The sequence below is a fragment of the Bufo bufo genome, chromosome 5 (genome assembly GCF_905171765.1).
Source record: "Bufo bufo chromosome 5, aBufBuf1.1, whole genome shotgun sequence".
Taxonomy (NCBI): domain Eukaryota; kingdom Metazoa; phylum Chordata; class Amphibia; order Anura; family Bufonidae; genus Bufo; species Bufo bufo.
This window is the reverse complement of record NC_053393.1, coordinates 43,007,583-43,033,623: the sequence shown is the minus strand read 5'-3', so window position 1 is coordinate 43,033,623 and position 26,041 is coordinate 43,007,583. Positions and strand designations below refer to the sequence as shown.

General features: G+C 46.5%; 1 protein-coding gene across 2 annotated transcripts in view; it reads right to left on the bottom strand.

Moving 5' to 3' along the window:
* Positions 1-26,041, bottom strand: part of TMEM65 (transmembrane protein 65) — a 61,524-nt gene that overhangs the window by 15,046 nt on the left and 20,437 nt on the right. Inside the window, exons 2-4 of one of the 2 annotated variants that reach the window (XM_040431679.1) lie at positions 20,584-20,661; positions 9,920-9,964; positions 6,547-6,614 (exon numbers count right to left, since the gene is read on the bottom strand). In XM_040431679.1, coding sequence (XP_040287613.1) covers positions 6,547-6,614; positions 9,920-9,964; positions 20,584-20,661 — 191 coding nt within the window. The remainder of the gene's footprint in view (positions 1-6,546; positions 6,615-9,919; positions 9,965-20,583; positions 20,662-26,041) is intronic. The other variant, XM_040431680.1, reaches the window with a different exon arrangement.

The window sequence follows — 26,041 nt, the reverse complement described above, 5'->3', positions numbered from 1 at the left end:
TAATTCCGCCCAGTGATGCGACCTTCTTATTGTTTTGACAGGAAAATTCCCTCCAAAACCTTTGAGGGATCCAACATGGATGACTATAATCCAATGGGAATCCCTCCCGACAGACCGGGCTCCTGACATACCCTGCACACATAGCTGCCAACTGTCCCGACTTTGGCAGAACTGTCCCTGATTTTCAGAGACAGTGCTGGGCAGAAAATGGGCAAGGCTAACATAAACCCGACCCATAAGTAGGCGCTCTAAAAGGTAAGTACGTGCACTGCCTCTGATAATTAGAAGACGGACCAAGGGAAACAGTAGCGTGCTGTTACTTGTGAATCACTGATCAGATATTGATGGTCATAATATTTACTGTAAGTCGGGGAAATCCCTTTAATATACACATTATATTAGCGGTCAGAAGATGACACTGTAGAGTCCCCTAGTGGGGCCAAAAAAAAACCCATAAAATACATTTTTATAAAAAAAAGTGTACACATTAAAAAAGTGAAACTTTTTTTTACACAGCTCCATCTATGGAACAAAAAAATTATTATAAATTAATATATAAGTATAAATATATTTTTGGGTTGTCATGGGCCAAAAAAAGGGTGGGGCTTGTGACTGCCCTACCCATAAAGGGGGGTTCCCAAGGGTTTGTAGGCATTCCCAAGGCGGGACTTACCAACTACAACACACAAGACGCGAAAATGTATTAAGAGGTGTGAACCTGGCGTGTGACAGGCCAGTCCTCAGTAAATGTGCCCCAAGGATTTTATTTACTGAAGATTTGGGGTTTGGGGGAGGGGTGTTTTTTTTTAACCCTTTAGTAACCGCAGGTAACTGGGATATATCAGGCACAATGGCTTGTGGGGCTAGGTCAGCTGAATGTAATGATAACTCTCACTTAGCGGTTCCTTCATTCTGGAGAAGAAAAAAAAAATGTCATCCATATGCAAATGAGAGGTTATGTGCACTGAGGGAGGGTCCAAGTCACTCTGTGCACCCGTGCTCTTCCTGCTTCCTCTACCAGGCCCTCCTTCTTCTTGACTGACGGGACCCGAGAGGACTATGCAGGAACCTGACGGACTTGGGCCATCCACGCATTGCATGGACGGCCATTCATCTATGTGGCCACCACGTAATACACCCAATCAGCCAATGGAAACTAACCCTGGCAAAACCAGCTGTACGACAGGGGTCTGAGGAGGTGGATCTATGGCGATCCATCTGATTACCGCAGAGTCTCTCATACTAAAGGGGGCGTCTGTCTTGAGGCACCTGCACAGCCGCTCACCATAGGGGCTCATGCACACAACCGGATGTTCCGCAAAGAAATTGAACATGTCCTTGCCCGTTTTGCGGCATTGTTACAATGGATCCGCAAAAAAAAAAAAAAAACGTATGTAACATGGACGTCACACAGCTGTCAACCATTTTTTTTGCGGACCGCAAAATACATGCGGTCATGTGCATGAGCCCTACGGCCATCTGAACGTGGCCTCAGTCAACAATGTGAGGGAGCAGGTTACGATTATCTGTGGCTTTACCGCCTGCACACTGACATCTGTAAAATAACAGCTAGGAGAAGATCCGGCAGGAGGCCCACGTATGACGTGCCTCAGTGAGTCCTCCTTCCAGGGTGACCTTCCAGGAGAGAAAGTCAATTGTGTTACTAAAAAAAGGATGGAAGGAATAGCGGTGCGAGTGACACACTCTCCGCGCAGCTGTCAAGGAGCCGAACAGAGGTTCACAAACATGTTCAGTGGAACCAGCTCGTAAACATCGCGGAAATACCCACAAGGGAGCTGACCAACGTGGCGAGAGCACAAAGGGGAAGGACAAAAAAGATCCTAATTGAAGCAAAAAAATATATATAATATAAAAATTCTACATCAGTCCTTCCATATATTCACCAATCCCCAGACGGGGTCAGCAGCTCTCCAGATCTCCTGTGTCCTGTTTTGTACTGTGGAGCCCAAAAGTTGAATTCCATATTCGAGATGAGGTCTTACAAGGGATAATATTACATTCAGATACCGCGCCCATTTTTGGTTTTGCATTTTCATTTTTTTCCTCCCCATAAAGTTTTAAATTTTCCGTTCATATAGCCGTATGAGGGCTTATTTTTTGCGGGATAAGTTGTATTTATTAAGGGCACCATCTAATTTACCATGTCTGTTATTGGAAAAGGAGAAAAAAAAAATATTTGTGGTGTTTTTGGGGTTTTGACATCACGGTGATCAATGTGCGCTAAAAAGGACATGACCCCCCCTATTCTGCGGCTCAATCAGAGTACGGCGATACCAAACTTGTATTTTTTTTTTGTTTAACTACAAAAAAAAAAATAAAGCCTTTGAAAAAAAAAATCTAAAATTTTCTTTGCATCGACATTTTCCAGCAGCCATATCCTTTTTATATTTGATATACGGTATGTCTTTTTTATGTGTTTTTTTGCAGGACAAACTAGTTTTTAATGGTACTATTTTTGTGGTAAATACGACTTTTTGATCACTGTTATTTAATTCTTTGGGTAAAAAAGGTGACTTAAAAATGGCCAATTGTGTTTTTAATTTTTTTCCCCATTATGGAGTTCACCGCACAGGAAATTTTTCTTAATAGTTCAGACATTTTCGAGAGCAGCGATACAGATGTTTATTTTTTTTATTGTTTATATATTTTTATTTGTATAATTGGGAAAGATGGTGATTTAAACTTTTAATATTTTAATTTTCTTTTTGTTTTGTTTTTTAAACTTTTTTTTACTTCTATATAATAACTTTTATAACCCCTTAGGGGGCTAGAACCTGGGATCTTTTGATCCCTTGCCTCTTAAAGATTCTATTAGGAGGAAGAGAGATCAACTAGGACACTGTGCATGGCGGCCATACGAATGAGACAGGCCAAAATGACATATTTAGAGATGATTGTCTACTGGTCAGTCACTTTCGGTGTAACGAAAGACGTTTTATTGCAAACAACCCGCTAAATCTTTCCAGATGAGCATCGCAAATTTAACTAATTAAGTCCAAATATGGGTGTTAGATGGGTACATGAAACACCCACCAGGCATGGACTTTCGCACACTTCCATTTAAGCCTCATGCACACGAATGTTGTTTGGGTCCACATCTAATCCGCATTTTTTGCAGATCGGATGCAGATCCACTCACTTTAATGTGGCCGCAAAAGATGCGGAAGGCACACGGCCGGTATCCATGTTTTGCGGACCGCAAAATACAGTATGGCTGTGTGCGTCAGGCCTTTTTAAAGGGGGTTTTCGTCGAGTACAATATTGATGAACTATCCTCAGGATTGGTCATCAATATCAGATTGATGGGGGTCCGACACGCGGCACCGATCGGGCAGCCACGGCACCAGAAACTATGCAATGTACGGACTGGAAGCAGACAGCTCCGACTACTGTGTAGTGGCCGTGCAGGGGTACTGCAGAGCAAATCCCATTCTGAGCTGCAATACTCGAAACTACACAGCGGGGGCGGACTGGGAACTTAAAGTGGCCTTGGAAAAAAATACTAAAAGTGGCCCTGTTTTGTAGTTGGGTCCAAATTGATGGAAGGCAGTGGCACATTATACCACCCTAACAGAGCCAAATACTACAGTCCATCACAGAATACTGCCAGCAGCACAAAATACAGCCTCAAACACTTCCACTGGCCGACCGTGAGGAGGGCCCAGGCGGCCCCCTTGGCATTGGCCCACCGGGAAATTTCCTTGTAAGGTCTATGGCCAATCCGCCCCTGCTAAAAGTGTATGGAGGCTTCTGCTTCTGCTCCATACACTGTATAGATTCCGGTGTCGACAGCAGCCCGAAAATGTTGATCCGGTGCCGGACCTCCACCGATCTGATATTTATGACCTATCTTGAGGAAAACCTCTTACATATATTATTTATTCTGGCACACAGACAAAGTTGTCACAACCCACAGTAAACCCCATACGAAACGTTCAGTCACTAGATGCTATAGTATACACGACATCACTTTTTACAACTGTCAAATATACCATTGTTTCCGCCTCCACAGACTCCTACACAGCGCAGAAACCTCATTAATTCACCACCTCCTACTCAGTCTGCATTATGGATTCTGGGATCTCGGCCCGTGGCTTGTGGGTCCTGGTAAACTAAGCTGCGGCTCTACTAATAAACTGTAATTACTATACAATGAGACAAACACTGGCAGAACACCGCACACGGGGTGACATCAGGGTAGGAGGTGGGCACCGAACGCTACCAGACGAGCGGACCACGACATAACCATTAAACCACCTGATATGGCAGAACACCATACATGGGGTGCCATGAGGCTAGGAGGTGGTCAACGAACGCTACCAGACAAGCGGACCACAAAATGACCATTAAACCACCTGATACGGCAGAACACCATACACGGGGTGCCATCAGGCTAGGAGGTTCGCACCCACCGAACGCTACCAGACGAGCGGACCACACTGACCACCTGAATATAACCGACTACCATAGAGCAGTAACTCTGAACACTGAAAGTGACAACCTTTTAGGACATGAAGCGTTAAAGGGGTTGTCAAAGGGGTTCAAATACCCTTTCAGAGAACTAATAGAGGGTGGTTCCCCATTTACTTGATCAGGGGCTAAGGTGCAGTACCTCATCATGGCCACTACACAGAGTACAGAGCAGACGGCTTCTGCCTCCACCCACTTTTCAGTTTCTAAGCAGCCCCTGATTGCTAGGGGTGTCGGTTGTCAGACCCCCACCGATCTGATACCGATGAGTCACCAATATCTGTAATCCGGACAACCCCTTTAACTGATCATTGTAATACACAAAGGCTATGGACACCTTCAGGGCAATTTTTGATGATTGAATTTTGGGCTAAAAATAATTTTTTCAATTGGTCTTTAATAAAAAATAAAAAATAAAATCAGCCTTTTTTGAGTTATAGGAGTTAAAAAAAAAAAAAAATCGGTCTGTTTTCAGAATATCAATACAGTAAGCAGACAGATTTTTAACCCATGTACCTTAAATTTTTTTAATAAAGACCAAAGGTAAAAAAATGATTTTTAGTCCAAAATAAGTAAAATATTGTGAAAATATATATATATTGCCCAGAAGGTATCCACAGCCTTTAAAGGGGTTGGACACTTTCTGCTTCTTGTAGACCAATGTGTTTGTGAGAGGATTATATGGCACTTACTAATATAGTCTTTGTTGAAATTTTGCACCATTTTCAATATCTGGAGTCTTTTCTGCCGTCCACACCGAGGTGCTGTCCAAAAAATGGCTGCTGATGTCACATGACCCCTCCCGGTCATGTGACCAGACAGATCACCTCCATGTGATATCTCCTCAATTCAAACGCACTGCTCCTGCCATCTGCGCTTGAACTGTTGGGAGTTTAGTGCAGTGTGTCTGAATGGAGGAGGCATCACATGGAGGTGATTTGTCTGGTCACATGACCCTCCATCGGCAGCCATTTTATGGACAGGACCTTTGTGTGGATCGCCCAAAAGATTTTGTAAACAAGGGGATGTACCTTACTAATATCGAAATAAATCGTTGATATTTATAAGTACCATACCTTACCTACACATTGGTCAATGATTACCAGAAAGTGGCCAACCCCTTTAATGCTTTATTATGGACCGACCTACCATACAAAACTTTAAAGGGAAGCTTCTTAAATATATCTGGAGCTATAGGAAACATTTTGTAGCATATCTGTAGTCGATTTTACTTTTTACATACATATATATATATATATATATATATATATATTTTTTTTTTTTCATAAAAGCTTTTGCAAACTGGAAACCGTGAGCAAGCATGCCATATTACGCAGATGGTTCTCATTACCTAGTATTAAATGGACAAGCATTAAATAATTGAACTACAGAGGTGCTGAAGGGGTTAAGAAAGTGATGGCAAGTCAATCAGATCCACACAAGAATATTACAATCAGATGACTTAAAGGGGTATTCTACTCTGAGAAAATGGGGGGCATATTGCTAGGATATGTCCCCACCACTGTGACCAGCACCTATATTGGGAACGGAGCGGCCAAAGTGGTGGCTGGAGGACTCCGGTCCGGCCAACACCAAGCGTTCTCTCCCCATAGAAGTGAATGGGAGCGCACTGCGCATGCAGAGCCGCCGCTCCCGTTCACTTCTATGGGCCCAACGGCTACATTCAGCAGCCCCATAGAAATGAACGGAGGGCAGCTGCGCATGCGCACGTGCCCTCCACACCACTTTCGGGGGTCCGTTTAGGAGATGTGCAGTGGGACACGCACCTATCAGACAAAGGGGTCATATCCAAGCCATACGACCCCATTGTCTCCGATGAGAAAACCCCTTTAACAGGTTAACAGATCCATCGATAACATCTTGCCGACGGTTTCCAAGTACTACCAGATTCGTTTTCTACGGCGAATACAGTAAAGCAAACAGGAAATAAGAGAATTAAAGGGAATGAAGACAATGCAAAGATTTGTGGAAGGAGAATGCCCCCTTTACTGCGCCCTCTACTTGTATCGTTTAGATAAGAGCTCTTCTTCTTACCGCAGCAATCATAATAGCGTTATCCAAGAAGCCGAACCCAATAAACGGTAGTGCATTGTGGACGAAGACTGCAAGACAGAAATGAGAAATCAGAGCGGGCTCAGGAGACTTTCCCTGGGTAGGAAAATGTTTTTACAAACATAGCCTCAAAATGAGACTCTAAATACCGTGACATTTCGGTCGGAGCGCCCATTAAAAAGTAATAGAATAGTAATGGTTAATAGTAATTGAATAGTAATAGGTCGGTGCCAATCGGCTGCGGGATCACATTAATCAAAGAGATATTTAAAGGGCTTGCCCAGCGGGATTAAATCTTTTCTGTATGGCCCAGCATGGGTCATCCAAAAAAAAATAATTACTCATCGCTGCTGCCGATCCCCTCCGCTCTCCGTTTCCTTCTCCAGCTCGACACACAGGAAATCCCTGCTCACCCACTCACTGGTTGAGTCGGGTCACAGCCTCTCCTCTCCTTCCATTGTGTTGAGCCGAAACCAGGAAGTGGACAGGAGAGGGATGGGTAAGGATCAAACCGGCAGTGGTGGGGAAAAAAAAAAAAATCGGTGATACGGGCTTCATTTTTTTTTTAACCCATTCTGAGCCATATATAAAAACGCATTAGCCAGATGAGACAGCGGCTCACCAGCTACAATGATATGGCCCTACGGAACTCTCCCAACCACACCGCTGAAATGGCATATGAACAGAGCCTCATGTAGGGGCTGTGTGAGCAAAATTCAATTCTTTTAAAAGGGGTTGTCTCACTTCAGCAAATGTCAAGAAAGTTAATACAAGGCTCTTACTAATGTATTGTGATTGTCCATATTGCCTCCTTTGCTGGCTGGATTTATCTTTCCATCACATTACACAAAGGTTATGACCACCCTACCATCCATTAGTGGTGGTCGTGCTTGCACACTATAGGAAAAAACACAAGCCTATGTGAGCTCCCACGGTCCCGGCCACCAGAGAGGCCGATGCTTTTTTCTATAGTCTACAAGCACGACCACCGCTGCTGGATTATAGGGTGGTCATAACCATGGAAATGAGCCATATATAATGTGATGGAAAAATGAATCCAGCCAGCAAAGGAGGCAATATGGACAATCACAATACATTAGTAAGAGCCTTGTATTAACTTTCTCTACATGATCAATGCCATTTGCTGAAGAAAGACAACCTATTTAAGCTGACATTTGATAATACCCCTAAAAAAATTCTCAAGTTTTTCTACCCTTTGTGAAAGTTCCAGCTGAGCTGTTGAATAGCATGTCTGACACCAGGGCCAGGATAAAGCGCAGTCTGTTTCCAAGAGCAACCAGAAGAATTGAAAAGGTGACAGAATGGGGAAAACGGAATCATATAAATGGGTTATAATTTGCCTCCCTTGGTTGTCACTTTCCCCATTCTCTGCTGCATCCTTGTACACTGGCATCCTATTTAAAACTTAAAACTAAATGGAATAGCTTAAAGATCTCCTGTCAGCAGGATCAACCCTATGACACCACGCAAACTGCCTGGTAGGATTCATCCCACTGATTCAAATGATTCTTTTCTTGTGAAAATCAGTTGCTGCGTTCCTGAGAAAAAATTATTCTTTGAAGCCCCCATTTGTATAACAAACAAATGTATTTTTTCTTACCAACGCCAGAACTGATTTTCAGACAATAGGTATCATTTCAATCACCAGGGTCAACCCTACCAGGCAGCATACCTGGTTGAACAGGGTTGATCCTGCCGATGAGCTCTTTAAAAGGGTTTTCTGGGATTTTGATATTGATGGTGTATCCTCAGGACATCACCAACAATATCTGATTGGTGGGGGTCCAACTCTCGGCACTCCCTCTGATCAGCTGTTTGAACAGGATGCAATGCTCAGGTGATCGCTGCAGCCTCTACACAGCATACCAAACACAGAGCCGTACATTGTATAGTGGCTGTGCTTGGTATTGCAACCCAGGCCCACTCAATTGAATGGGACTAAGCTGCATATAGGCCATGTGACCAATGAATGTGACGTCACTGGCTAAGGCTACTTTCACACTCGCGTTTTGGCTTTCCGTTTGTGAGATCCGTTCAGGGCTCTCACAAGCGGTCCAAAACGGATGAGTTTTGCCCTAATGCAATCTGAATGGAAAAGGATCCGCTCAGAACGCATCAGTTTGCCTCCGTTCAGTCTTCATTCCGCTCTAGAGGCGGCTTGCAGTGTTTTGCTGTCCGCCTGACGAAGCGGAGCCAAACGGATCCGTCCTGGCACACAATGTAAGTCAAAGGGGACGGATCCGTATTCGCTGGCACAATAGAAAACGGATCCGCCCCCCATTGACTTTCAATGGAGTTCATGACGGTTCCGTCTTGGCTATAGAAGACATAATACAACCGTTTCCGTTCATGACGAATGCATGCGGTCGTATTATTGAAACGGAAGCGTTTTTGCAAATCCATGACAGATCCGCAAAAAACGCTAGTGTGAAAGTAGCCTTAGGAAGAGGCCTCCGTGCTCGCCACAGAGGCTTAGTGGAGGTGTCGGGAGTCGGACTACCAAAGATCGGATATTGATGACCAGTCCTCAGCATGGTCCATCAATATCACAATCCCAAACAAACGCTTTACATATAAAAGAGAAAACTGAAGGAAATAGCTTAAGATAAGTCTTCGATGTACCGCTCCCCCGCACTACAGAATGAAGGAAGGGCAGAGACAACCGAGAGAAGTAAATTATAACTCCGACTGGATAGTAGCACTGAAAGGAAAAAAAATCACTTAAAGGGCATCTGTCAGCAGTTTTGTACCTATGAAACTTGCTGATCTGTTACATGTGCGCTTGGCAGCTGAAGGCATCTGTGCTGGTCCCCTGTTCATATGTGTCCGCATTACTGAGAAAAATTATGTTTTATTATATGCAAATGAGCCTCTAGGAGCAACGGGGGCGTTGCCATTACTCCTAGAGGCTCTGCTCTCTCTACAACTGCTGTGCCCTCTGCACTTTGATTGACAGGTGACCAGGTGTGATGACAAATTTACACTGCCTGGTCCTGTCAAAGTGCAGAGGGCGCGGCAGTGACAGAGTAGGCCGAGCCTCTATTTGTAACGGTAACGCCCCCGTTGCTCCTAGAAGCTCATTTGCATATATTAAAACATCATTTTTCTCAGCAATGCGGGCACATATGAACATGGACTCCGATGCCTTCAGCTGCCAAGTGAACATGTAACAGGTCAAAGGTACAAAACTGCTGACAGATGCCCTTTAATACAGATTAAAAAACTGTAAATGAACATGAACAGCTACCAAGATCCTAATTTTTCCTTCGTTCTGTCCACCGCTCACTGACGCACCCGTCATGAACCCTATAGCTTTACCGTACAGAAATCTTACCGTGTTTCAGCTGTTTGGAGGAAGGTGGGGCGGCTTCTAGTTGTTCTGAAACACAATAAAATGGATTTATTAGGAAGCCGATGCAGCAGAAATATATTACACCATAGAGCGGTCTACTGGAAAGGGCTGGCGCATTAATTATACTGCAGTCTGCCAACGTGTCTACACCCTGCCCCAGGGAAACCGTCCCCCGGCTCCTCGCTGTTTTCTTATACACGTCTCTGCCTGCTCCAGGTTTACACTTAGATCTGATCACAGAGGGAATGAAAAGTGTACCCACGGTGTCATGGTCTACACCTCCCCTGCAAACAACAGGCCGCATAATTCTGCACTGTTCCTTTCCCTATTGGGGGCCCTCTTGGCATTTCAATAGTACCAAGAGGACTCACGGGAAAACCCTGAGGAGTCTTTAACTGGGGTAATTGCTGATAAGACTTCTCAGGTCGTGGACGACCAAGAGAACACCCTACCATTGCACGATTGGCTGAAAGGGATCACATGACTGACTCCATCACTCCTTTGCTGGCTAGGGGCCATGGAGTCTCTCACGTGGTACCTCTTGATTATCTATGTAGTGGGAAGCATTGATTAAAAGGAATGTCCCAAATTTTTGGGATATTAATGGCCAAGCCTCAGGATAGACCATCAATACCCGATTGGTGGGGGTCGACTCCCAGCACCCCTGCCGATCAGCTGCTTTGGATGTGACTAGAGTAGAACACGTGGTGTACTGTAAAATGAAGTAGTTTTATCTTCCAGCATTCTCTATACCATATTCGCAGACAGAATGGAAATGACCCTAAGTGTCCTCAACAATAAGCTAATCCACAAGGTTTACCACTGCTTAGAATCTCAGTGATCGTCTATGATTGGTGCAAGTGTCCAATTCCCCTGCAGCGCCACCACAGGGGAAACAAAGCATTACACAGTTCCCATTGAAATCAAAGAGGGATCTGGTCCTCCAGAGTAATAGGGACTTTACAGTAGCTCTCCACTACGGTAAATGGATGAAACACCTGGCAACTGGGGCACCAACAAAGCACCATGCCTTGCCCAGGGTATTTAGGGCTCAGGTGGCAACTGGATCTTTGTCTCTGATGAAAAAGTCGAATTATGACATGATAGACACTCAGCTCTGTCCCGACTGCTGGGCCATATGTCATAGGTTTACACTCCTGGGCTGAGCGCTGCCATTGTCAAGAGGAAACCGACAAAAAACTCAATTATGGGTTTTATTACTCGGCTTAGTTACGCAGCATCTACCGCATCCTGCATCGGCAAATTACTGGGACCACATGCTTTCTGCTGACCCTCACTCATCACTCTTTATGGATCATAGTACAATTTGAAGGGGTTTTCCAGGAGAATAACACTGATGACCTATCCTCAGGAGACATCATCAATATCTGATTGGGGGAGGTCCGCCTCCTGTTGAGTGAGGAGGATGAGGTTCTCCAGTGGGTGCCAATGCTTCATCGCAACTTACCGTGCACAGCGCCGTACACTGTCTAGTGGCTGTGCTTAGTATTGCACCCCAGGCCCATTCACTTGGATAGGACTGAGCTGCACATAAGCCATGTTGACGTGATGTCATGAATGTGACCTCACTATCCTCAAAGCCTCTTAAAACAGTTGATCGGTGAGGTTTCCAGGAGTCCGACCCCCACCGAACAGATATTGATGGCCTATCCTGAGGATAACCCATCAATATTAAGCTTTCGGAAAACCCTTTAATTTATTTTTAAGAGCATTTTCCCAGAAAGTTGCCGATGTGTTACATAGTTAATACGGCTGAAATAAGACGAACGTCCATCAAGTTCAACCAAGGGATAGGTGAGGACGCGAATCCCAGAAATACTACAGTCAGCCGTCACATCGCCATAGTTCTAATATAACAACAACAATCGACATCCCTCCATAGCTCTTATGAATCAAGCTTAGAACACCATCTACGGTGACTTAAAGGGATTCTCTACTTTGGACAATCCCCACTGGTTACAAGGACCTCTGCGGATCAGAAAGTGTCCCTCCGCCTTTTGGAACCTCCAACGATCAGTTGTAATCTGTGGGGAAACTTCACAGTACGTGTTTAGTTTCCTTGCAGCGCCTCCACAGGGGAAATGAAGCTTTACACTGTGTCCATTCATATCAATGGGTTGTCCATGTAATGCAGGACAGGACAGGTCCTCCAGAGCGAGAGATGCTCTTTGTAACTGTTCTCCACTTTGGCCAAGAGATGAGGATCCTGAAAAGAGGACCCCCTCTATTAACTCAAAATTCACTAATATGGTGTATGAAAATGGGTTTTCCAAACTGAACAACCCCATTAAAGGGGTTCTTCACCTTTTAAACTAATGTTGGCAGCAGTGAAACATGGGACCCCCATCCATTCTGGAAGTTGACAAGCGTGGACCGGAGCGCCGCGAAGCAAACGAGCCGGCACTGAGCGGCGGGAAGAGCAGGTAAGTATGCTTCACTCCACAGGTCTGACAGGAGGGAAGGGGCAACATGTGTTCAAAAGGGCCTAAGAATTGTTGAAAAGGTGGAAAACCCCTTTAGATTCAGTTCAGAAAAACCCCAAGTTCCTGTTCTTGACTCCAAAGAAATAAATGGGACGAGACTCCAGTAAAATTCTATTTCCCTGCAAAATTATACAGAGCCCCTTGAGATCAGTGGGCATCACTGATATTTGCCGCTGCTCTCCTCTCATTACCTCAAAATAATCTCTTATCACATCACATAAGCAGACAATCCAATCAACAGTCCCTCCCCGCCAACCAATCAGATTGCAGCTCTCATATTTCTAAGACAGGTTGTGATATGAGAGCTGCCTCCTGATTGGTTGTTGTGGCCATCTCCTGCATCAGCGACAACTAGGTCCGAAATTTCTGAGCTTTGTGGCCCACAGCCAAATTGCCGGAGTTTAATCTCCATCAAATAATAAGGAGACAGACGATTAATTGCCTAAATTGGCATTAGAGCACAGACACTGTCCATTTGCATCCATACTGGCACAAATCTACAAAGAGAATAACCCCAGTACAGGGCGAACCGCCAGAGAGACGGAAAATGCTGTGTCAGATGGAGAAGTGCTGACTGTGTTCCGCGCTCATACACTGTCAATACAAGGGCTCAGCTTAGAGATAAACCAGACACGAGGCGATCTATAGCGCAGAGATGACATTACAGGTCTATATAATAAAGATGTGTCCAGTGGCCAAATAAGTCAATGTGACTGCAAAAAAGCACTGGTCTGAACACGTGAATAGCGCAGTGGTTGGACGCGGTCAGGTGAGAGCTGTAGTCGATAGGAACACACTGATCTGCGGGGCACAACCATTTACATGCAAGCGTGACATATTTTCTACATACAGCTAGGTGGGGCGATGGATAGCTGGGATTTTTTTCCCCCATACTGTAACAGGCGACTCTCACTGGAGGTCAAGTTTCAGCTTTGCTGTATAGACTGGGAGAGGGACAGCAGAGTCATGTAATGATCATTAGAGGGCAGGATCAGCAGAGACACCTCGTCATTAGAGGACAGGGTCAGCAGAGTTATATGCACTATTATTATTATTATACAGGGTGGTCCACGAAAAAGTAGGCTGCCTCCAATATCTCCTAATCAAACTGCCCAATAGTAAATCTGGCTTAGTTGTCCATAGCAACCAATCAGAGCTCAGCTTTCATTTATTCAGAGCCCTGTAGGAAATGAAAGCTGAGCTCTGATTGGCAACTATGGTGTCCGAAAGATGGTGTTCTTCCTGGAACAGCGATGTGCGAAGCAGATCAATTAAGGAAACTCAAGAGACCTTTGCCGGGAAGTAGGAACAAAACCACCAGCTAAACGTTGAGTTTGGTTTGGAAACGGTTCAAACCTGAAGAAACGAAGGCCTCTATCGATCAGGATGGCTGAAGTTGTGCATGAGATTCAGCAGCGATTGCAAGTAGCCCCCAAAAATCTACTTGGAGGCTGTCTCAGCAAGTGGTGTATAACGAATGACGTGTTGGCTACTTTCACATTAGCGTTTTCAATTCCGCTATTGAGATCCGTCATAGGATCTCAATAGCGGAAAAAAAAACACTTCAGTTTTGTCCCCATTCTTTGTCAATGGGGACAAAACTGAACTGAACGACACGGAGTGCACCAAAATGCATTCCGTTCCGTTTGGTTGCGTCCCCATCGCGGACAGAAAAACGCTGCAAGCAGCGCTTTTCTGTCCGCGATGTGGTGCGGAGCAAGACGAAAACTGATCCGTCCTGACACACAATGTAAGTCAATGGGGACGGATCCATTTTCTCTGACACAATAGAAAATGGACCCGCCCCACATTGACTTTCAATGGTGTTCAAGACGGATCCGTCATGGCTATAGAAGACATAATACAACCGGATCCGTTCATGACGGATTCATGCGTTTGTATTATTGTAACGGAAGCGTTTTTTGCAGATCCATGAAGGATCCGCAAAAAACGATAATGTGAAAGTAGCCTTAGCGAGTGCTGAAATCTCTGAACCTGAAACCGTACTGAATAAGGTGTGCACAGGAAATGAAAGAGTCTGACAAAGCTAAACGCGTAAATTACTGGACTTGGTTGCTGACTGGAGAAGGGCTACTTTTTTGTGGGCCACCCTGTAGGTCACAGTCAGCAGTCATCTCATTATCATTAGAAGGTAGAGTCAGCAGAAACATATCATTAGAGGGCAGGGTAAGCAGAGTCATTTCATTGTAATTAGAGGACGGGGTCAGCAGAGTCATCTCATTATCATTAGACGGCAGGGTGAACAGAGTAATTTCACTATTATAGGGCTGTGTTAGCAGAGTCATCTCATTATAATTAGCAGGCATTGTCAGCAAAATCATTTCATTATCATAAGAGAGCTGGGTCAACAGTCATCTCATTATCATTAGAGGACAGGGTCAGCAGAGTCATCTCGTTATCATTAGAGGACAGGGTCACCAGAGTCATCATATTATTAGAGGGCAGGGCCACCTGACTCATCTCATTATCATTAGAGGGCAGGCCCACCTGACTCAACTTATCGTTATAGGGCAGGGTCTGCAAAGTCATTTCATTATGATTATACGATAGGATCAGCAGAGTAATCTTATTATCATTAGAGGGCAGGGTCAGCAGAGTCATTTCATTATCATTAAAGGCAGGGTCAGCAGAGTAATCTCATCAGTGAAAGGGCAGGGTAACCAGAGTAATCTCATTATCATTACAGGGCAGGGTCAGCAGAGTCATCTCATTATCATAAGAGGACAGGGTCAGCAGTCATCTCATTATCAATGACAGCAGTATTGTTCTGCAGGGTCACAAGAGTCAACTCATTAGAGGGCAGGGTCAGAAGAGTCATCTCATTATCATTAGAGGACAGGGTCAGCAGAGTCATCTCATTATCATTAGAGGGCAGAGTCACAAGAGTCAACTTATTATCATTAGAGGACAGGGTCAGCAGAGTAATTTCATTATCATTATAGGGAAGGGTCAGCAGAGTCATCTCGACAGGGTCAGCAGTCATCTCATTATCATTAGAGGGCAGAGTCACAAGAGTCATCTCATTATCATTACAGGGCAGGGTCAGCAGAGTCATTTCATTATCATTAGAGGACAGGGTCACAAGAGTCATCGCATTATCATTACAGGGCAGGGTCAGCAGAGTCATATCATTATCATTAGAGGACAGGGTCAGCAGTCATCTCATTATCATTAATGACAGCAGTATTGTTCTGCTGGAGGCCTGCACAGGACTTTTTACCCAACTCCTTTGCCACCTGCAGTTTTTAGCTGTATCCAATCTCTTGCTGGAGACTGTACTAGTTATGGAGAATTGTCTGACCAATAAATGTCTATTCATCTAAAAACGTGCAAGGAAATCCTTCCACTGCATACACCAGACCACTACAGGGACCTCTACGGGCACGACAAATGTCAAGACAATGGGGAAATTTATCAAACTGGTGTAAAGTACAACTGACTTAGTTGCCCATAGCAACCAATCAGATTCCACCTTTCATTTTCAAAAGGTGCTGTCAAAAATGAAAGGTGGAATCTGATTGGTTGCTATGGGCAACTGAGACACTTCTACTTTACACCAGTTTGATAAATCTCCCCCAAAGTCATTATCATGGCGGTCAATAGACAATGTACAGAGAATAGAGCCTAGGTGTCTTGAGAAGGCAGGAGGAATAATAGTCACACAAATCCTGTAAGAGCCGAGTCTATATCACACTTGTCGCTGCATTGATCCTTGAATTGCATTTTTATGAGAGTTTTTGCCAAGTGCTTTGACGGAAATCATAAATTCAGTGGAGATCGGCTGCCAAGACCACTGGGAGCGCATCCGTCTAATCACAAAAGCCGATCGATGCCCGTTCTGCGTGTCAGTGAGCACAGCTGGGCTCCCGAATAAATATGTCCGCTAGGAAGTGATCACAAAGCCTGAGGAACACGATACCATAATCTACATATGACAGCAATAAACTATATAGCAGACATTCATTTTCAATGGGGCCGGAATGTGCTGTCCGCATCCGCATTTGTGGATCCGCACTTCAGTTTCCGCAAAAAAATAGAACATGTCCTATTCTTGTCTGCAATTGCGGACAAGATTAGGTATTTTCTATTATAGTGCCGGCGATGTGCGGTCCGCAAATTGCGGAATGCACATTGCCAGTGTCCGTGTTTTGCGGATCCGCAAAACACTTAAGGACAAGTGAATGGACCCTAAAGGAAAGATTACTGACCCGCTTCCCGGGCCGGCTCCTCGCTCCTCCTTCTCCCAGCCTGCGATGCTCCCTCGATGACGGCATCCGGTTTAACATTACCACAGCCAATCACTGGCCGCAGCAAACCGGATCCCCTTGCATCATGTGACCATTTGTCTGGACGTAAGGGGAGCCAATCTCTGGCCGCGGTGATGTTGATATTGATGGAGCCCAGCGGGGCATTGCAGGCCTGGAGGAGAAGGAGCACAGAGCCAGCCACAGTAAGCAGATCATTCAGAACACGTTCACATCTGCGTTGGAGGCGCCATTCAGGGCCTCCGTCACAGAATTAGTCAAAAATAGCGAAGAAATAATTCCTGCATGCAGGGCTTTTTCTCCGCTGAAAAAGCATTCTTCTGAACTGATCCCATTATAGTGAAGGGTCTATTCAGTTATGTGCAGAGGCCGGCATATCAATTATTTTAGTTTTTTAGTACGCTGATGTGAAAGACCCTCAGACAGACAGAGACCGACCACAGACAGAGAGACACAAAGAGTCGCGCAGAATCGGAGCACGCGCAGAGTCGGAGCACGCGCAGACAGACGCGCAGAGTCGGAGCACGCGCAGACAGACGCGCAGAGTCGGAGCACGCGCAGACAGACGCGCAGAGTCGGAGCACGCGCAGACAGACGCGCAGAGTCGGAGCACGCGCAGACAGACGCGCAGAGTCGGAGCACGCGCAGACAGACGCGCAGAGTCCGAGCACGCGCAGACAGACGCGCAGAGTCCGAGCAGGCGCAGACAGACGCGCAGAGTCCGAGCACGCGCAGACAGACGCGCAGAGTCCGAGCACGCGCAGACAGACGCGCAGAGTCCGAGCACGCGCAGACAGACGCGCAGAGTCCGAGCACGCGCAGACAGACGCGCAGAGTCCGAGCACGCGCAGACAGACGCGCAGAGTCCGAGCACGCGCAGACAGACGCGCAGACAGACGCGCAGAGCCCGAGCACGCGCAGACAGACGCGCAGAGCCCGAGCACGCGCAGACAGACGCGCAGAGTCCGAGCACGCGCAGACAGACGCGCAGAGTCCGAGCACGCGCAGACAGACGCGCAGAGTCCGAGCACGCGCAGACAGACGCGCAGAGTCCGAGCACGCGCCGACAGACGTGCAGAGTCCGAGCACGCGCCGACAGACGCGCAGAGTCCGAGCACGCGCAGACAGACGCGCAGAGTCCGAGCACGCGCAGACAGACGCGCAGAGTCCGAGCACGCGCAGACAGACGCGCAGAGTCCGAGCACGCGCAGACAGACGCGCAGAGTCCGAGCACGCGCAGACAGACGCGCAGAGTCCGAGCACGCGCAGACAGACGCGCAGAGTCCGAGCACGCGCAGACAGACGCGCAGAGTCCGAGCACGCGCAGACAGACGCGCAGAGTCCGAGCACGCGCAGACAGACGCGCAGAGTCCGAGCACGCGCAGACAGACGCGCAGAGTCCGAGCACGCGCAGACAGACGCGCAGAGTCCGAGCACGCGCAGACAGACGCGCAGAGTCCGAGCACGCGCAGACAGACGCGCAGAGTCCGAGCACGCGCAGACAGATGCGCAGACAGACGCGCAGAGTCCGAGCACGCGCAGACAGACGCGCAGAGCCCGAGCACGCGCAGACAGACGCGCAGAGTCCGAGCACGCGCAGACAGACGCGCAGAGTCCGAGCACGCGCAGACAGACGCGCAGAGTCCGAGCACGCGCAGACAGACGCGCAGAGTCCGAGCACGCGCCGACAGACGCGCAGAGTCCGAGCACGCGCCGACAGACGCGCAGAGTCCGAGCACGCGCCGACAGACGCGCAGAGTCCGAGCACGCGCAGACAGACGCGCAGAGTCCGAGCACGCGCAGACAGACGCGCAGAGTCCGAGCACGCGCAGACAGACGCGCAGAGTCCGAGCACAGACAGACAGACGCGCAGAGTCCGAGCACAGACAGACGCGCAGAGTCCGAGCACGCGCAGACAGACGCGCAGAGTCCGAGCACGCGCAGACAGACGCGCAGAGTCCGAGCACGCGCAGACAGACGCGCAGAGTCCGAGCACGCGCAGACAGACGCGCAGAGTCCGAGCACGCGCAGACAGACGCGCAGAGTCCGAGCACAGACAGACAGACGCGCAGAGTCCGAGCACGCGCAGACAGACGCGCAGAGTCCGAGCACAGACAGACAGACGCGCAGAGTCCGAGCACAGACAGACAGACGCGCAGAGTCCGAGCACAGACAGACGCGCAGAGTCCGAGCACAGACAGACGCGCAGAGTCGGAGCACAGGCAGAGTCGGAGCTCAGACAGACGTGCAGCCGGAGCTCAGACAGAGGCGCAGAGTCGGAGCACAGAGAGAGGCGCAGAGTCGGAGCACAGACAGACGCGCAGAGTCGGAGCTCAGACAGACGCGCAGAGTTGGAGCACAGAAGACAGACACAGGTACACACAGACACCGACACACAGTCAGAGACCAATATAAGATAGATTTGTAAATAGTGTAGATATTATTTTAATAAGCCTCGCCCAATAAAATGGTTATCGATTTTGAGCAGCTCCGTCAGTAATAAGAAACATGATGCAGCAACAGAACAATCCCACAAGTGGTTTCTCTTACTTAAAGGGGTTGTCTCACCTTATACATTGCTATATATGTTGAAGCCAACACTGTAATTAACAACTTACCAATGTAGTTCTGTTTTCCGAGTTTCCTCTTCTCCAAGCTGTGTGTCATTTTCCATTCCTTTATAGACCTCTCGTTGTCAGGGGTTACGGCCACCACTGCAATTTAGCAACGGTGGTCGCGCCTGCTCACTACACACAAAGCAGGAGCTTTGGTGGCCGGGATCACGAAGTGCGCTTAGCCGCGCATGTGCAGTAGGTCCACGGTCGGCCACCTCGTAGACGCAGTGTTGAACAGCTCCCGGCAGTGACAGAAGCCTCCAAGCTGTTCAACACAGTAAAAAGCAGGTCAAAGCATACAGGGGGGAAAATGTCCAGGATGAAAGGCTGTCATCTAGAGATATATGACAGTCGTAGCGCTCATCTGCTGATAGATGACTGCCGTTCAGGGATGTCCGTCTTGCTTTTATTTTTTTTGTACTCTGTGCTACGTTCCATCACACTGGAGTTTGAGGACACATTCATAAAACTTGAGCAGCCCCGGGAGCGTGCACTGCAGAGGCAAGGGGCCGGATTAGGGTCCAGTCACACGTCTTTAGTGCATTGCGGATCCGCAATACACCCGGCCGGCACCCCCCATATAAATGCCTATTCTTATCCCCAATTGCGGACAAGAATAGGACATGTTCAATTTTTTTCCGGAGCCGCGGCGCGCTCCGGAAATGCGGATGCGGACAGCACACTGTGTGCTGTCCGCATCCATTCCTGCCCCATAGAGAATGAATGGGTCCGCACCCGTTCCGCAACTTGCGGAACGGATGCAGCCCCTTTATTACGGACGTGTGAATGGACCTTTTATACTATTCCAGCACCACTTGCCTCTGCCATCAATCAAGGCAAGAGTAAACGCCTCCTGCGAAACTGATCAGTGGGCCTTGTGAACAGCATGAGAGAGCGGAAAGGCGGAGGTGAGACAACCCCTTTAACAGCTATGCGCTCATTTGCAACCAATTCATTTGTTACTGCTACAATGCATCTAAAATTTAAAAAAAACTGACTTTGTTTGTAGCCTGTAACCACGGAGACTATTTACAAAGTTTCTTTATTTTTATTTTATTTTAGCTGCATTGGACCAATCAAAATGGTTGCAAAAGTTGACATACCTTTTAAATCCCGGAGAATTAAACCCACACACACAGCGGCTGCCATGCACAAGTCATGCATAAATCCACGTCAAGCCTTCAGGCAGAAAGCTACAAAGCCACACGCCGGTGACGTGCACCGGGATCACACCACCATACCAGGTCCGTCTTCTGCTGCCACCACCTGAACATCAGGCGCCTGCACTGTATACGGCGGGGTTTTAGGGTATCGAGAGGCTAGAAAGAAATTGAAGAAACTTGTCAATCCTATCATGAACAATTTCGTTATATCAATACACCTCATGAAAATGCCCACTGTACAGATGGGGGGGCCTTAGGACCTTGATGTCTCTGCAGTAAATCTCATAACCAATTACCATGCAGGGTCCCCAACTCAAAAGGGTGTTCCAAGACTGGGATAGGTCATCAGTATCTGATTGGTGGGGGTCCGACACCCGGATCAGCTGCTTTGAGGAGGCACCGACTCTCCTGTGAGCGCCTTTTCACTGCTCGCCGAGCACAGCTCCGTACATTGTGTAGTGGCTGTGCTTGGTATCGCACTCAGCCCCATTCACCCCAATGAGACTGAGCTGCGCCTAGGCCACGTGATCGATAAACATGTCGTCACACGGCCTAGCTGAGAGAAGGCCGTGGCACTCACAGGAGAACCGCTGCCTTCTCAAACAGCTGATCAGTGGGGGTCTCGGGTGTCGGCGACTGATGACCTACCCAGAGGACAGGTCATCAATATCACAGTCTCGGAAAAGCCCTTTAAAGCGGTTGTCCCAGGTCTAAAATGTTTACGAACGGGCAGAATGGCTGAAAAAAGTGTAGAACAAAAAAGAAGAAATAACTCCACCTTAGGAGTTGCAGAGGATTGCCTAGCCTGGATACAATTGTAACGAACCCTCAGCTGTGAAACGTATTCGATTCTTATAGCTTTTCAGCCAGAGGGAGCAAACAACCCATTCATTGACAGCAAGCGAAGATTTTGAAAATGGAGAGAGAAACATGCACAAAGTATAGTAGAAAGTTGCAGGACTTGATTTTACGGAGCTGGTCGTGTCGCTTTCAGGTTCATTGCATTTCTGGGTTTTACAGATGGTTATCGCGTCCGTTAAATATACAGGGATAATCATGTGGTATTTAGCTGGTATCTCGGCAGAGATTTGTCATATTTACTCTTCAAATCCTCACCTGACAAGTTAAACCGAACTGGCAGATGATTCCCACATCTGTCACCGCAGAGAAGGTTGGGGGCGTTCATTACATCAGACTACACATAATGTTTGTTTGTAGTCTGTAACCATGGAGACATATAGGTCTGCATAGGGGCTGCAGACAGAGAACGGTAGGGGATTTTTAATCAGGATTATTTAAAAAGTAGCTTTTTTTGTATATTAGAAGTACTGCAACTATTACATAAAAAATGGCTGCAAAAGTGTGCATACCCTTTAAATAGATTTTCCATCCAAGACTGTTATAATGATCAGGGGTGGTCCAACACCCGGGACCCCCGCCGATCAGCTGTTTGAGAAGGCAGCGGCGCTCGCAGTAGCTCCATGACCTTCTCACAGCTTTGGTCACATGGCCTAGGTTTAGCTCAGCCCCATCCTCTGGATAGGTCATCAGTATCTGATCGGTGGGGAGGCCGACATACAGGCCCAGCTGTATCGGTGCTTGCAGTAGTGCAGCAGCCTTCTACCTGCTTACTAAGCACAGCGCCGTACATTGTATAGTGGCTGTGCTTGGTATTGCAGCTCCATTCACTTTTAGGGGGCTGAGCTGTGTGTGCCTCCTAGGCCATATGACCAATGGACGTGACGTCACTTGGCCTAGGAGAAGCTCAGAGAAGGCTGTGGAGCTACTGTGAGCACCACTGTCAGCTGATCAGCAGGGGTCCCAGGTGTCGGACCCCCACCGATCAGATACTGATGATAAGTCTGGAAAAAAACTTTTAAGGGGAATCAAACTAAAAATTAATGAGCCCATTGGTGTTCAGTCTGTTCTATACACAGGTTTTATTAGTGTAGACAGGTACAGATACTGGTAGCATGGGAACGTCTGTATGTATGTCTGGGATAGGGAATGAACGCAGGCATATGGTGGAGGTCAAAGTAAAACAAAAAAACTTAACTTTTTCCCTCCTTCGGGTACAATTAGTGGATTTCGAATGGTTATCGTATACCGGGAAAACTACAGCTCTGCGCAGCTCCAATTACAGTAAAAGCTTATTTAACATCTGTTCTGCAAATCCTCGTCCATTCATATTCACAGGTTTTATTCCTATGAAACGAGAAAGTTGAAAAAAGAAAAAGTGGAGGGGCCTTAAAGGGAATGAGCCATCAGAAAATGGCCTACTATTTAAAGGCTATGTACACCTTTGGAGGCTTTTTTTAAAATTATTATTGCATTGTACTGATTTTGAGCAAAAAATAATTTTCTAAATTGGTCTTTATTAAAAACATGGAACCCTTTTTTCTGTACAGAGCTGAGATGCTCTAGTAGCACCCTTTGGATTTTCATTTTTTTTTTTCGTCAGACCAAGAGCTGACGGGCTCCTTATCTCTGACCTTATAAACACTCATTATAGCTCAGTTCTTATCTGATAAGAATGTGGCTTAAATAAGTAGTAGTTAGAGATTATTATTATTTATTATTAAAGCGCCATTCATTCCATAGCGCTGTACATATGATAAGCGGTGCACATACATAATACAGACAATTGCACTAAGCATGAACAAGACGAGCTACACACTGGTACAGAAGGAGAGAGGGCCCTGCCCGCGAGGGCTTACTATCTACATGGTATGGGAGAAGGACACAGTAGGTGAGGGTGAAGTTGGTCATGGCGGTATAGAGGCAGCAGGGTCACTGGTTGTAGGCTTGTCTGAAGAGGTTTGTTTTCAGGTTTCTTTTGAAGGATTCCACTGTAGGTGAGAGTCTGATATGTTGGGGTAGCGAGTTCCAGAGTGTGGGGGATGCACGGGAAAACTCTTGGAGGCGATTGTGGCAAGAGGTGATAAGAGGAGAGGAGAGAAGGAGGTCTTGTGAGGATCGGAGATTGTGTGTGGGGGTGTATCGGGAAAGTAGCTCGGAGATGTAGGGAGGGGACAGGTTATGGACGGCCTTGTATGTATTTGTTAGTACTTTGAAGTGAATTCGCTGGGCAATGGGATAAGGTTTATTAGATGACTGGCACAAAGTGAAAGTATCAGTCACGTAGCTAGAAAAACAGTTAACCCTTTGGGACAGAACAGCTCAAAATTTTTAATAAAGGCCAAATTAAAAAAAGATTTTTAGCCAAAAATGAGTAACATGCAATCATAAAAAAATTGCCTCTGAAGGTGTACATAGCCTTTAAATCAAGTTTTTATATTAACATACTTAAGCCTCATGCACACGACCGTGGTGTGTTTTGCGGTCCGCAAATCGCGGATCCGCAAAACACGGATGGCGTCCGTGCGCGCTCCGCAATTTGCGGAACGGCACGGACAGCCTTCAATATAAATGCCTATTCTTGTCTGCCAAGCGCGGACAAGAATAGGACATGTTATATATTTTTTTTAACGGGGCCACGGAACGGAGCAACGGATGCGGACAGCACATGGAGTGCTGTCCGCATCTTTTGCTGCCCCATTGAAGTGAATAGGTCCGCATCCGAGCCGCCGATACGGACCAAAACAACGGCCGTGTGCATGAGGCCTTAGAAGAATTTTTGCCAACTTTTTTTTTTTTTTTTTTACATTTAAAAATTTATATATTTTTTTAAAATCACTAAAATCTTGCATTTTCACCTCTGGCACAGAGACTAAAAACAGGCAGATACACTTCCTGTTCAGTAGTGATCAATTCTCAGTAGTCATCTCATTGTCATCACAGGCAGGATTACAATGACAGATGAAAACTCTGCATAGATACCACTGGATCCACCATTCACAATAGGAGATAAGTGACTGCTCACCTCCTCTCCCTCCCTGCTCAATGACCTCTGCGCAGGTCACAGAGCATGCCCACAACACTCTCCTATAGAAAACAATGAACATCCATCTATTTTGCCTATGATCCATGGGGCTGCTGTAAGGCATACCTCTAAATGCTGTTATGTGGCACCATTCCTTTATTATTCCTTCTAGAAGTTATGAATGAATTGCTAGCAGTTTTCCTGAATGGATAATGTACAATTGAGCACTGACCCCCCCACCCCAAACTGCTAACACCCAGCTGGAGTATGATAATAAAAAGGTTTTATTCCAGTTTGCATTAACATCTTTTAAAATAATCCTTTATGAAGGTCTCTGTAATTCTGTAATGTATTTATTTTACCTTTACAGCTCTTATTTCCTGTTCCGAGCTGTGGTCACATGACCATGTCCATGTAGCTCTTATCTCATGTGATGTTATGTCCATGGGCGGGGCAGTGATAAGGGAGTGTCTATGTAACTAGCTGGGTGGGAGGGGCTATAAACTATCTGGGTGGGTGTTAGGGGCGGTGCTGGAGGTGTGGTGGAGAAAGGAGAAGTGCATCATGGGATTGGTTAGAAACAGCAACAGGAAGTGCGACGTACAGGAGGGGAAAAAAACTGAGGGATTGGTTTACATGGTGAAAACGGGTCAGGAGAGGTCAAAAAAGCTTTAGGAAGAAGTACATGAGGTGAGTGACTACATGAGGATATCAAAAAGCAAAGTAGTCTCAGAAAACCCCTTTAAAAGTTATTTTTTTAATGTAATTTAAAAAAAATAAGAAATAAGAAATGATTCGACATAAAATATATTTTGTGGCGTATACATGAAGCTAGAGTAAAAAACAAAACTACACTTATCAGGTATCCATAAGACCAAAATAACCTGAACAACAGGTTATTCAGTGAGAAATATGTACATTATAAACAATAAAGTAAAAAAGGTGATTGCTTTATCTGTATTTGCGACGCGAAAAAATGTATATACAGTATGTACTTACAAACGACACAAAAAAACCTACCTACATAAACATAGGCCTTATACAGCTATGTCAATAAAAAATTAAATAAAAAAAAAAAAAAGTTATGACTGCTTAAACCTGGAGAGGCAAAAAACGAGCTGGTCATTGAGGAGTTAAATGAGGCAGGCAGTGGGGGAGCGGTCAGCAGCAGGGGCAGTCAGCGGGAAACACTATATGGAGCATGTACCCAGCAGGATGCCAGCGAGACATTCCAACCAAGTCAGAGCTGCAGCCCTCACATACGGCAGGTCCTCCCTGGAACACAGTCCACGGACATGTTACAAGCCCAAAGCGTGAGGCTGCACTACTGAGCAATTCTGTTCAGCTGCCGTGCTGTCATGGAAGTCTTGTAAAGGAACCAATCACTAGCTACATGAATGCTCCAAAAGGGGCATTTTTGTGGCTTTTTGGGTTCCCTACACACGTTGAGGCCGTCCAATTAGTGCTGTCTGTGACACGCCCTATATCCTTACATTTCCAGGAAGAATAACAGAGGAACGGCACAAAGGCATAGTTCTGAGTATGGACATTCGGGCGTTGTAATATCAGTCTTTACTAAGACTGTGGTGCGAGAGTAATAAAGCTGCCCATACAAATCAGATAAATGACAGCCCACCTCCCCGATTCATCTGT